The sequence below is a fragment of the Protopterus annectens genome, chromosome 10.part0 (genome assembly GCF_019279795.1).
Source record: "Protopterus annectens isolate FY-2018-M chromosome 10.part0, PAN1.0, whole genome shotgun sequence".
NCBI classification, from domain to species: Eukaryota; Metazoa; Chordata; order Ceratodontiformes; family Protopteridae; genus Protopterus; species Protopterus annectens.
In genome coordinates, this window is record NC_056744.1 from 471,447,629 (window position 1) to 471,461,159 (window position 13,531).

The window sequence follows — 13,531 nt, forward strand, 5'->3', positions numbered from 1 at the left end:
GCATACACTAATGCATTTTTGATATTTACAAAGCACACAATAATGAATTTTTGACATTTATTTTCAATTCATGATTTTGGCATCAGGTATTTATTTGGGACAAACTTTCCTGTAAGATGGCTAAGTCATTTCGGGATTCAGTGACTGTTCCTGGCTTGCAATCAGCTGCAAACTTAGTCAGCCAGAGCCCTTTGATATTAGCTTTTTCTTTAGAAATGTAGATGCCAAACAGGAGAGATCCCAGAACAGAACCCTGGTGGACTCCACTGGTGACTGATCTATTTTTGGAGGTAACTTGCCCTATTTTGATTATCTATGTCCTATCTGTCAGCTGGATGGCAATTCAGTGGTCGACATAGGGGTTTATTCACAGTTTATTTAGCTTTGTACTATGCCCGAGTGGGAAATTCTGTTGAAAGCTTTGGCCAGGTTGACGTATGTGGTGTGTGCTATTTTTCTTTCATCCATTGCTTTGGTGACCTGTTCAAAAACATCCACCAGGTTGAGTAATCATAACTTGCCTAGAATCCAAATTAAGAAGGGTCTAGTGTTTGGAGGTTCCCTATGTCCTTAATGATTTATTCCATCCTACCAGGATTGACAAATCCTCCAACCAACACTCTATCCTAGACCTGATCGTAGTGAATAACCCATCCCTGTAAACCCAATCAGGCTGCATCCCTGATGGTCTTATTGACCATCTGCCAACCTTTCTACCAAGATCCCATACTCCACACACCAGCCAATCAACCTACCTACTAATTAGAAGTAAAAAAACCTTCAACCCAGACAAGTTCATCTCCGCAATAAATAGCTGCAAATGGGAATCACTCAGACAGCTACCCCATGAAGAAGCAGTCAATTCCTTCAACACCACCTTCCTTGACATACTAAACTGCCACGCACCCTCATGAACAATAAGAGTCAAATCTAACTATGTACCCTGGCTTAGTAAGGAATGTTGATCCTTACTCAAGGCTAGAGAAAAGGCATGGCAACAGTTCCACAAACACATAACCCCATCAACAAGGCAAAGATTCCTAGAACTGTGAAATAAAGCCAAGAAATTAGTAAAATCAGACAAAACCAACTACTACCATAATATCCAGAAAAAATACTATAATAACCCTCAAAAATTCTGGGCTGCAATTAATAATATAATTCTACCAGGCAAATCAGCTACTCCTACCCCATCAGCCATCAATCCTGAAAGCATAGCAACCCAGATCAATTAATACTTTACCAAAACAATCCAAACCCTTGCTAATTCTCACACTGTCTCCACCACCCCAATCCCAACCACAGCTCAACAAAGCACTAACTCCCAAAATAGTTGCAACCTCTTTACATTCCACCCAGTGTCTGTTGATACCACAACAAAACTACTAAGAAAATTAAAACCTACCACATTAGTCGCCGAAAGCCTCCCAGCAGAATTTCTGCAAATCGCAGCAGATGCTTTAGCATACCCAGTAGCCATACTCATAAACAGATCATTATCAGAAAACATGGTCCCATGATATTTGGGAAAGCTCACGCATAATACCCTTACATAATGGAGGTAACTCAACTGAACTTATTAATTATTAGCTAATTGCCATCCTGTCCACCTTATCTAAAATCCTAGAGAGGGCTATACACACTCAGTTAATGACTTACCTTAACACAAATAAACTATTGTCAAACACTCAACATGGTTTCTTCCGCTCTCACAGCACTACCACAGCCCTCATGTCCTTCAGAAATGCAGTGAACCACTACAGAAAAAGAGGACTGTTTGTATCTGCTACATTTTTAGACTTGTCAAAGGCCTTTGATATGGTCAATCATGACAAACTCATCAGCATTCTCTCCACCCTAAATCACAGTAACTCCACTATCACATGGTTCAGAAGTTACCTATCAGAATGACAGCAGGACATCCAAAGGCAACAACAACTCTCCCCTCTTCTCCCTGTTACCGTAGGGGTTCCACAAGGCTTCATCCTTGGACCTCTTCTCTTCACCCTCTTCAGCAACCAGCTCCATGCCATCACACTACAAGCCACTGTCATACAATATGCAGATGACTCTACACTAATCTGCACAGCTTCCTCCCTTCATGACCTCCACACCACAACCCAGGACTCCTTCCTGTCCATAGAAACATGGTTCAGCAACTTCCAACTCATACTGAACCCCAACAAAATAAAGCTCTTTCTCTTTTCCCTGACAAAAGTGACCCCTTTCTCCCAAACTTTCATCATCCTATCCAAAAATAAAACCGCCATCACCCCTACAACGCATACCAAACTGCTAGGTATAGAAATAGACAACAACATGAAGTTCAATATACACATAGAACAAACCATTAAGAAGGTCCACAAGAAAGTCCCACAAAATATTGCATCGACCAGACAAAACTCCTGCCCTCCAAAAACTATTACAACCATACATCTCTTCCAGACCCCTCCGCTCTAATAATAAGTTCCTACTAGATACCACCAAAGCAAATAACACAGCTGGAAAATCACTCTTCTCAAACTACATGCCTAACATATGGAGCAAACTGCCCACCCAAATTACTACCTGCTGCTCTTTAACACAGTTTAAAAACTCCTAAAACTACACCTGAAAGACTCCTGGCTCTGTTCTTGTAACTGCCCTGGATAGACCTCTAACTGCTCAACTCTACATCTCTAACTAACTTTGTATCTCGTTGCCCTCCCAATAAATCCTAACTGAGGCATCTGTCCTCTCCCTCTCTCAGGAGTCTCTTTTTCTTCCCAAGCATGACAAATGACTTGTATACATATGCACAAAGTCATACTGAGATGTCTATTGTACACATTTATCTAAGACATTTTATATTTATCTTTTTGTAACTTTTATCTTTGACACTTTGAGCTTGCTTGCAGACAAGCCTTTTTCTTTTGCAGTGTATTTGTGTTTTTGTGTAAGTCTTATATTACCTGTAACTGTAACTCAAACTTGTAATTTTGCTTAACTGGAACTTTTCTCCCCGGGCCTCTGCTGAAAAAGGACCTGTGTCCAGTCGGACTTTCCCGGTAAATAAATGTTAAATAAATAAATTAAATAAATAAAAATGATAAGTCTTTCTATTGCTTTGCATATGAGGCTGGTCAGAATTACAGTTCTTTTATTGACTGGGTCTGTGGAAGGTCCTCCCTCATGCTGAGGAATGACTGTAGCTGTTCTCCACTCACTTGGTACAAAACCTGTATGGAGGTAGTGATTGAACAGTGTTATTAGGGATGTATCTTAATTGTCCTCCATGCTATTTAAAATGCATTCAGGGATATTGTCAGGACCCATCCATGCAGTATAACCTTTGATAGCACTTTTAGGACTTGGTCTTGTGTGATAGCTGGAAGTTAGCAAGTTTCAGCTATATCCTGATGGACAGACCGAGGAGAGAAAGAGGTAAAGTTAGAGCTAAATTATCAGCCAATAGGTGCAATATATCTTCAGCCACAGTGTAGGTAACATTGTTCACAATCATCTCAGTGCATTGCTGCATTATGCTTTTGAGATTACGGACATAACTAAAAATGCCTTGACTTGCTTTTGGCTTAGGTTGTTTGTTTATTTTACTGACAAAGACTCTAAAATTCTAGCAATTACTCTTCTTACTTTTAGTCAAAATGTTTTTCTTTTCATTATAATGTTTGTTGATATTATGGTTCCAACATGTGAGATTTTATATGAAGTTTGTCCTGCCCTTATTCTTATCGGGTATAGTTACATCTATGTACTTGTTTACATGCTAGTATATTGTGTGGTTTGCATTTCTACATATTCAGTGGAGTTAACTGGGTTTGGTGGAAATATGAAGCTTACCAATGTATCACTTAGGGGTAGGTAGTTTCTCTTAAAAGAAATTTCTAAAGGTACATTGGGTGGAAGGGATTTCTGGTTTTAGTTTTATTTTGAGGGAGACTGCTTTACGGTTAGACCTAACAAATGATTAAGATATGTAACGGATGGTGCAAGATATTGGAAAAGCATATTTTTGAGAAGGAAGAAGTGTTCCAATAGCCCAGTATCTCCTGTGGGTCTATATCACATTGTCGAATACTTAGTTTGTTGAATCACAATTGATTGAACCCACTTTATCAAAACCTCTCTTCACGGAATGGTTGTTTCACTGAAGTATTTCATAGGGAAAACAGCAGCTGGTTATCATCGGGGATTTGCCCTTTTCCCTACTGTAGTGTGATCTCACAGATGGTATATTTGTTGGGGGGTAGGGGTGTAGCTCCCCCACATTGGGGGTGTGTGATGGGTGAAGCCCCCCCAGTTGGGTGGGTTTTAAATTTTTAGAATTTAGTGATGGGTGCTAGGTTGGCAAGCCATTGCTTTTCCCTATGAAAAAGTTTGAAACGGCCATTCAGTGAAGAGAGGTTTCGACAAACTGGGTTCGATCAATAGTGATTCAATGAAGTAAGTATTCAACAATGTGATATAGACCCCCCCCCCCCATGCAGGGGCTTTTAACCCTGTATCCTTTTATTTATTATGCAACTTATCTCCATTGCTTCTTTACTGATTGCTAAACCAATTGTTCAGCATCTTCATTTTATCCTGGTTGCTCTACCTTCACTGAGACAGCTCAACACATACCTTGAATACCCCACATGTTCACTCACTCCCTCCTTCACATTTCAATATCTGCTATTTGTTTTTGTCAACTTGCACATAAGTTTATAGCTTCATGTCTCTGTATTGTAGACAAGATATATGTGTGTGTGATTTTTACAGCATGTTTAGCTGTGTTTTATAATAAGAATTATTTTGTCTGTGATTTGAATGATAATGGTTTTCCTGTATGCTCCTGGGTTGAGAATGAAGTAGGTCACTTTTGTAAATAAATAAAATAAATAAACAAAACAAGTCACTGTAATTATTGAACAAGTGGAATCTCCCCACCCACAGTGAACTCATTCAAACAGCTGTTGCATCAACCAAGTGTGCAGTATGACATAAATGCTGGTCATGCAAAGTGTTAACTGTGAAACAAAATAAAATGCTTGTTTATTTAAATGTAAGCCAGCTGGGTGGCCTTTTTTTAGTCATAACCTAGTTTGACAAATATAAAAAGCAGACACACTCCATAATCAGCACTAGGCAATCCTGAGAAAATAGATCACTATATATATATATATATATATATATATATATATATATATAATATATATATATATATACACATATAGTTCTGACTCCAAATGAAACATAGCACAATCAAGTAAACAAAACAAATTTAATGAGAAAACTTGTATACTATTGAGTTATGGCAGAGCATTCTTCTGATGCAGTTCTAATGTGTTGTTTTCAGAAAATAGGTTTGTGATCACATGCCAAGAAGCTTGATAAAATCAATGCAATCTGTTTACATTTCTTCATAATGTGATTGGAATTTCTGTATCTGCAACACCTTGTCAGTCTAGGATACTTGGTACAAATGTTACATTCCTGTCATTCTATTTCCTTCATGTTTTCCTTTGTCATGCATCAGCTTTGCTAAATATAAGAACAATGTATGTACATTCGCAGAATCAAATACCGAAATATGTTATACAGTAGTAACAGCATACCTAAATTTCTTCAACATAGCTCTAGCCAACATTTGAATTATAAGTTCTTTTTTTAATTTATTTATTTTTTTTATAGTTGTTTATCCTCTAGTTAGACCTAGTACAGAGTAGGTGGGCATGCGTACAGTATACAATAAATGCAAAGGAGCTGACAAAGTTATAACAAATCTGATACAAATATCAAAACACATTCCATAGGCAAAATATATTTTCCTTCAAAAACATAATTTTCACAAGCTTTCCTACTGCATACAGTAGGAATGGTTCCTACATGTATAATACAATGACTTATCAGACATCCATTAACAACATGACCTTTCCCATTTACTCAGAAGAGTTTGCCTTTGTACTGTATCCTTTCTAGCCCTAGTATCCTCTGTTTTTGAGGACAGGCAGACAATATGGCTATATATATATATATATATATATATATATATATATATATATACATATACATATATATATATATATATATATGGGTCTGCTTTTCTTGATCGAAATTTCACAATCTCGAACAAGAAAAGTAAAACCCCACTTTTCTGTAAAAGTGCACTAAATCGAAAGTGCACTTTTGCAAAAGCCGATTCATCGATTCAGAAAAAAAAAAGAAACTGAACACTATTTTGCAGGGGGGCAAGCTCCCCTGCACTGCGGGGGGGGGGGTGCTGTGCCCCCCACACCACCCTACTTAAATATACTAACTCCAAGATGCTTCGATGAATCAGCTTTTGCAAAAGCGCACTGTCGATGTAGTGCACTTTCGCTTAAGTAGGTTTGATCTTCTGTTTGTCAACAAAGTGTGTTTTCGACAAACAGAAGTAGACCCATATATATATATATATATATATATATATATATATATATATATATGTGTGTGTAATGTAGTGCACAGTTTCAAATATTACAGCCCTGTAGATGAGAAAGAGTATATCATTGTTATCAGGAATTATTTCCTTGACTTGAAAGATGTTATTATTTTCTAACCTATCTGAAGCATAACTTAAATAAAACATATCATTATAAGATGAAAAATGTCACATGATAGGTATTACATGACCAAATTCTGACAGAGCTAGTGTAACATCATTTCTTCTTGATCATTATGTGTGGCTACAGAGCTTGTAAATATTCAGTGAAACAAGACATTTTCAATGTTCTAACAAAATGCAATTGTTCAAACACTGCTGACAAGCAAAACAGAAATGGGAAGTATGAATTCAGCCGTGTCTGAACTGTATTAACAATTACAGATTGTGAACTAGTTCTATAAGGAAGAACATACGGATATTTCAAAACAAATTATGTATTTTACCATACTGCCTTTAAACCCTCATTTATGGTCATCTCTAAAACTAATCCTAACTGTAGTCAGTATCACATTTCTTATGAACTACAACTGTAATTTTATAATGTTAAACAAATTAATTCTGAAGAAAAAATCCAGGAGCTGAAGTTTGTGTTTAAATTCCTTCACTCTAAGATTTCAAAAGATGGTAGTATGTCTTATCAGTGACAGGCATCCTACTAGCTATACAAAGATCTATGCACAGTGGACTGCTGGGCAGCATGCTTGTATGTTTCCATGCATTAGTGATGCTGTCAGGCTGTTGCTAGGATACCTGGCCCCTGCATGTGACTCTTCTCATCTTTCATGCTCATAGTTTCAGTATAAAAGGACATGAAGAGCAGAGATTTGCCAGACTGCCTGAAAGCGAGTGAATCAAAACACTCCAACAAAAATTAGTCTGAAGACAAAACAGAGAAACGCTTCTAAGTGTAAAACTACTGCATCAATACTCCAAGAGACATGTTTGCAAACCTGCCGACATCTCTACCATTTCTATGAGCTATTACAGAAACAGTTATTTGACTTTTCTGAAACTGCTTATATTTTGCATAAAGATTCTTAATACATTTCAAGGATATATAGGATACTGCTTTTTGGGATGTAAGATGATACTACATCTTTTTATGGGACTATCCATTTCTAGACTATGTACTAAGAAAGTTAAAGGAAGCAGTAACACAGTCCTAGTTTTTATACTATCAAAAGATCTTTAATAATAAGGAAGCAAAAAAAAGGGCAGTTTTTAAATGAAAAAAGTATTTGTGTACTGATATGTGGAACTCAGTTTTAATGAACGCAGGAAAGCCTATCATTTCTTTATAGCACTGAACCTAGAGTACAGAGGAAATAAATGTTTTCAAGTTGGATTTTAGAGTCATTTAATACTTTTATACCTCTGTAATGGATCTAGAACGGACACTTACAGAGACTGATGATACAGGAGTGCTCAACTTTTCTCTTGAAGCTTCAGATTATGCTGGCTTGATGATAAATCTGTCAATGAGTACTAATAACTCTTTTATAAATAAGACAGAAGTCGATTCACCACCATTCTTGACTGATGCATGGCTTGTGCCATTTTTCTTTGCACTTCTAATGCTGGTGGGACTGATTGGAAACTCACTGGTCATCTATGTGGTCTCAAAACATAAACAAATGAGGACAGCCACAAACTTCTACATTGGTAAGGAATGGGTAGGAGGGAATGCATCTAACTGAAGAAGGAGTATGATTTTCTTAAGTAGAAAGTAACAACTAGAATAACTATCAGCAAAGTCAAAAACTGAGTTTCACAGCCCTGAACTAGGCATTTATTAGCTTGTTTTAAGGAAACTTATTACACATATGTATATTACAGACAGATAAGCAAACTGTTATTAGCAGTAACTTGATAAATGTTAACAAATTATGGTTAATACGTTAAATAGTTCTTCATGCCTCCCACTAAAATGACATACCTTGTATGAACAGGTGAAAAGGAAGGGCAAATGCATGTTTTCAGTGTATGACTATAAGTAGTGTTGCATCTCCGGTAAAAAATGCCTGAAGGTATATAGAATTACTGTGGTTACTGTTTTTTCTTTTTTTCCCAGCAGATTTCTATCAATAAGTACTATTTCATAGGAATTCAATGTGAAGATTATATAGTTGCTAACAATTAAACAATCATAACCTTCTAATATGAGGTTTGCTATTAAGGAAAGGCACCGCTTTTTGTCATTAGAGAGCAAATGATGTCCGCTGAATTACTGGGAAGTATAGTCAGACTGATGATTTACAAGTTGTCAAAAATAAAGCATGTTTTTCAATTAAGGAAAGTTGAAGAATATGGCAGAAAGTTACTGAACAGTAGAGTATGCTATGAGTGACTTTTACTAATGAGAATCATTGACACTCCAAATGGGGGATATTTAAACTGGGAGAGCTGATTTTACTTAATTAGAGAGGTATACAAAGGCACCACTTTTCAATCGCCATAGCGGAACAAAAAGAGCATTATGATGAGCAATGTATTAACCACAATTCCTGTTAGCATGTTTTCAGAGCACTGATGCTGAATGTTAATAAAGGGCATCTGACAAATCATAAACAAAAGGCTGTATACACTGTAAATAGTATTCCTGTGTCCAAGTTTTAAGACAGTAGAGATATGTGCATTAGGAATAAATGAATACAGCTGAGAGCAGTACAGAAACCTGCATGTAAAATATAGTGTAAAGTGTGCTCAAGTTCTATAAGCCATTGGTGTCAATAATCTAAATGAAACATGGTTTCAGATACTGAAAAAGGGAGATACACATGCACACATCATAATTTGTATAGTTAATCTCATTCTAAAACACTGCAAAAATTATTTCAGCAAATATTATACTACACTGTAGTATGGATCGTGTAAATATAATGGGATAAAACTATTAAGTTTGTGAAACATATTTGTCCAGATTATATGTCAGGTATACTCATACAGGTGCCATTTCATTTCCCAATATTTTGTTTTCCAAACTCAGTTAAAATTTGATGAAGCTATACAATAGGCATGCACAAGAATGTATCTCACCTAGGTTGTAAGGGTAGAAAGTAAACTGTCCCTCTGTAGTCAGAGGCATGTATGAAGGCAGAAGAATAGCTAATATTAAAAATTAAATAGAAGAAAGACTGATTCATATTGTTTACTTAATTGTTAACCCAGTAAGTAAAAGAAGCTCAAGTTGTTTTTTCAAGGCATATTGTGGACCAATATTTGGCTAAGTGAGCCACTCAGTTTCATTATGTTGATTGAGGGAATCAAACCCAGAGCCTCACGATGAAGCCTTTTATCAGTTCATATACTTAATTCTCTGTGATATGTTTCCACGTCTTTTCTACAAAGGTACGATAGCTGACATCATCTGACCATGCTTACCTCAAGCAAGGAAGCTGTCATCAGAGTTTGGTCAAATCAAGTTTCAGTTCACCACACTGGTCATTACAAGGATATACCTCTTCTCCGGATGTAGATGGTATATACAGTGTATTTACTTAGAAAGTAGTGAAATATTTTTTTTTTAAGGAATTCACTTTTGTTAGTAACAGACAATATAAATTTACACATGGAGATGAAGAGAAGGAATTCGAATTACTGTCATTTGTCTGTGATTCTGACATTACTAAAATTTTAGCTCTAATAGTTGACTAAAAATAAAAAAAAAATACTTAACATATTTTATATAGTCTGTACTTGATGACATTAAATCTTTTTTTTTTCTTTTACTTAATGAAGAGATAACAACCAGCAACATTATTCATTACTAAGATAAGATGACTTTCGTGAGCTGCTGCATCTTATGGACCAGGGTTTAATTCCTACAGTAAGTCTATTAATGAGACTAAAGCTCACAAATCACATTTAAAAAGATACAGTAGGTCATATAAGCCTAGTATATAAGACAGGTTGGACAAATATACTGATACAACTAGAAAACTCCACCTGCCCCACAATTCTCAGATTCAGATTCATACATGGTTTATAACAATGCATATATACTGCTTGTGACATCTTTGTCTAGAGAGGAAGTTTTTCTTAATCTAATATTTATTATAGGTTCATATATAGTTACTAGGCATATGTTGCAAAAGATCACTTATTAGCTTAGCCCGATCTCTGAATGTCTCCAGGGCTCTATCTGGGCAAGTGCCTTGCTCAGAATTAGAATAGGCACATAGAGGCTGAAGGAATCAAACCCTGAACTACAGCATGATAACAGCTCATAGACTTAATCCTCTGCACTGTCAGACTAAAACCTCTGGCATATAAATTCCTACACTTGTATGTGTTAGAGGAAGGGACTCAGTAGCCCTAATCAGATTTGAATGTATGAGCCCTGGTTACAAAACCATTTCACTCAACACCTGAGCTCCAAACCCACAAAATGCATAAGCTAAACTAAGAGTTAATGACTGTAAATAAGTAGGTTGTGGAATAGATGGATAAAGCCACGACTAATACAGAAGTGAACCAAGTATGAATGGTGGTCTGGGTACTGGAGAAAATGACCAGGGAGGGCTGGGAATGGATGGTTAATGCCGGCTTGCACATCACCTGAAAAATACAGGTGGCCTGTTCCACTAGATTACTGATAGCCCGTGGGGCAACCAAGTGTTACAACTAATGCAGTATATGGACCAAGCTATGGTGTTTTTTATGCTAAACAACACAAAGTACTATAGCCAGATTTTGCAGCATAACCAGAGGCCTGGACGTATCAGTGGGAAAGTATTGGAAGCCTTGGTTTGGTGTCACACATGTCAATATATGGGTAAAGACAGAGGAAGTTATAAAACTAGTACAAAATTTGTGATCCATGCAGGCATTTGACTATCATTTCTCTTCTCTTTTCCACTTTCTTTATGTGTTTAGCAAGTGTGGGATGAATGGGACAAGAAAAACAAAATTGTTTAATTTGGTGAGTCCACTGGACATACCATCCCTTTTTAGGACTGACATATGAAGTCATGTTTGGCCAAGAAACTTGGTCAGAGTCACCCAGAAAAAAGCAAATATGGCCACAGAAGTCAATCCTATGAATATTGCAGGGGACACCCATCTTGCAGGACAACTTTTTAAACCTCTGCACCAAACTGTCAAAATATAATTTTATAAAAAACAAATATATATATTTAATGATTGCACAAGATATACCCAAATGCAGTATAATGTAGACTGTTCAATGAAAGGTTCATACTAGCTTCTACCAAGCACCTGGTAATACTGATTAAAGTCTGGACCGCATACTGTTACTATATGGCATTTTAGTTGATTTAGTGATGCATACTAGTTTAATGTTTGGCATGTACCTTGTCATATACACCCTGTTCTCCTGCTCACTTATGTATGAGTAGCACTCTCTTGTACTATTGCATTATGCTATTTGGTTAACATTCAGGACCTGATCCTGGTAAATTTTCTTACCTATTCTCACTGTATTTTCTGCAGTGATAAATGTATCTGTACATATTTTAACAAACATACAAATTTTAACACTGATGTATTTGCGGCCAACATGTATCAAGCTCCCATATAACATTATAGCTTTTTGTGGACATAGCACATAAAAAGGAATTATATGATTTAACAGTTAGAGAAAGGCCTTTGTAATGGAAAACAGAACTTGTGCTTCTTGATTATTTCAGAATCAGTGTCACACTTTTTCTGTATTCATAATTACGTCTTCATATTTCAGAACAAACTGCATCCTGTTAATTGCACCAAAATCTCTTTAGCATGTGCATTTCTCTTTTCTGTGCTCTGCACATTTTATTAATTATTTATTTTGGTCAGATGATGACTTGATAGTTTTCAGTTCTTGAATATTGTTTTTTTTTTTCCAAAAATCAAAGTTGCAATGCAAGATTTATAAAGCTAACCTTTGGTGATTCTGTGCTGGTCTTTTTGTCGCTTGCACTATTTATCTATGCATTTTATACACTTGAAGTACACAAGAGAGGTGACTATAAATTTAAGAATAATTACATGTATTCTTTCTCTAATGGCTGCCTTTTAAGTGCTTTGCAGTGCATGAGTTATTCAGTGCTACTAGATACTTAAGAGACGCTTTCTGGAATCATACTCAGATCTACAGAGTGTAATTGAATAACTAGGCATTGCTCTTGGTGTTGTGTTATTATATTCACTGCTTAATTGATGCAACATATTTGAATTTTAGTGCTGTAACAAAAGTCCAGTTAGTGCAATAAGCATGGAAAACTGCAAGGAAGAATTGCCCTCATACTAAAACTAAATCCACCAGATAGTGCATGCACCACCATAAATATTATCTTCTTATATCACTGTTGTGTATTTTATTTATGTTATTTATATTATTTATATATTTATTTATTGATTGATTCCTGAGTGCTTGCCTGACACTATTTACTGGAGTAGGGCTGACAGGAATGTGTAAAATAATTTTCCATGTGCTTGTCATTCATCACAGACAGACTGCTCCATCATGTCACCTCTAAATATCATACTCAGCCTTATTTGCTCTATCAATTTGAGACTCATGCACCTCGATCAGATGCTGCTCTATAGATTATATAAGTCCAGGACATGTCCCCATTGCCCATTCCTTTCTCATATCACACAGGCTTAGGAAATCCAGTCTCTTTTCTCATGTAAGTATACTGTCTCTTAGTTTTCATTTTGCTACTCTCTTCTACACACAGAAGCAACCACCATCAAGTATCTTTAGTGCTTTTGTGTTTATTACTATACATCATCAGATCATTTTTTAATTCACTATATTGTCTGAGCTTTATTTTGGAAATATCTACATATTTCTTTGCTACCTTGATATCCTCTTTCAAATGGGGATTGCAGTACTAAATCCAGCATCCAAATGTAGACTAAATCTTTGCCAATAGATGAGAAGGAGCCATTCCACTTCCTTATGTTCTCATTTTAGATTCTCTGCAAACCTCCATACTGTCATTTAGTAGGTGTAATCCAATGTTTTTTCCCCTCATATATCTTTCATTGCATGGTATCTCTATTCTGTTATTTCCTCCTGCTGATCCTTGAACATAAATCTTATAGTTCTCACTGAGG

The 13,531-nt window shown here is 36.2% G+C and overlaps 1 protein-coding gene across 1 annotated transcript in view; it reads left to right on the plus strand.

The window, feature by feature from the left end:
- The first annotated feature begins 7,312 nt into the window (after positions 1 to 7,312).
- LOC122813192 (G-protein coupled receptor 54-like) overlaps positions 7,313 to 13,531 on the plus strand; it is a 709,644-nt gene continuing 703,425 nt past the window's right edge. The window contains exon 1 of the mRNA XM_044085368.1: positions 7,313 to 8,128. Within this exon, the coding sequence (XP_043941303.1) occupies positions 7,846 to 8,128 (283 nt within the window). The 5' untranslated portion in view covers positions 7,313 to 7,845. The remainder of the gene's footprint in view (positions 8,129 to 13,531) is intronic.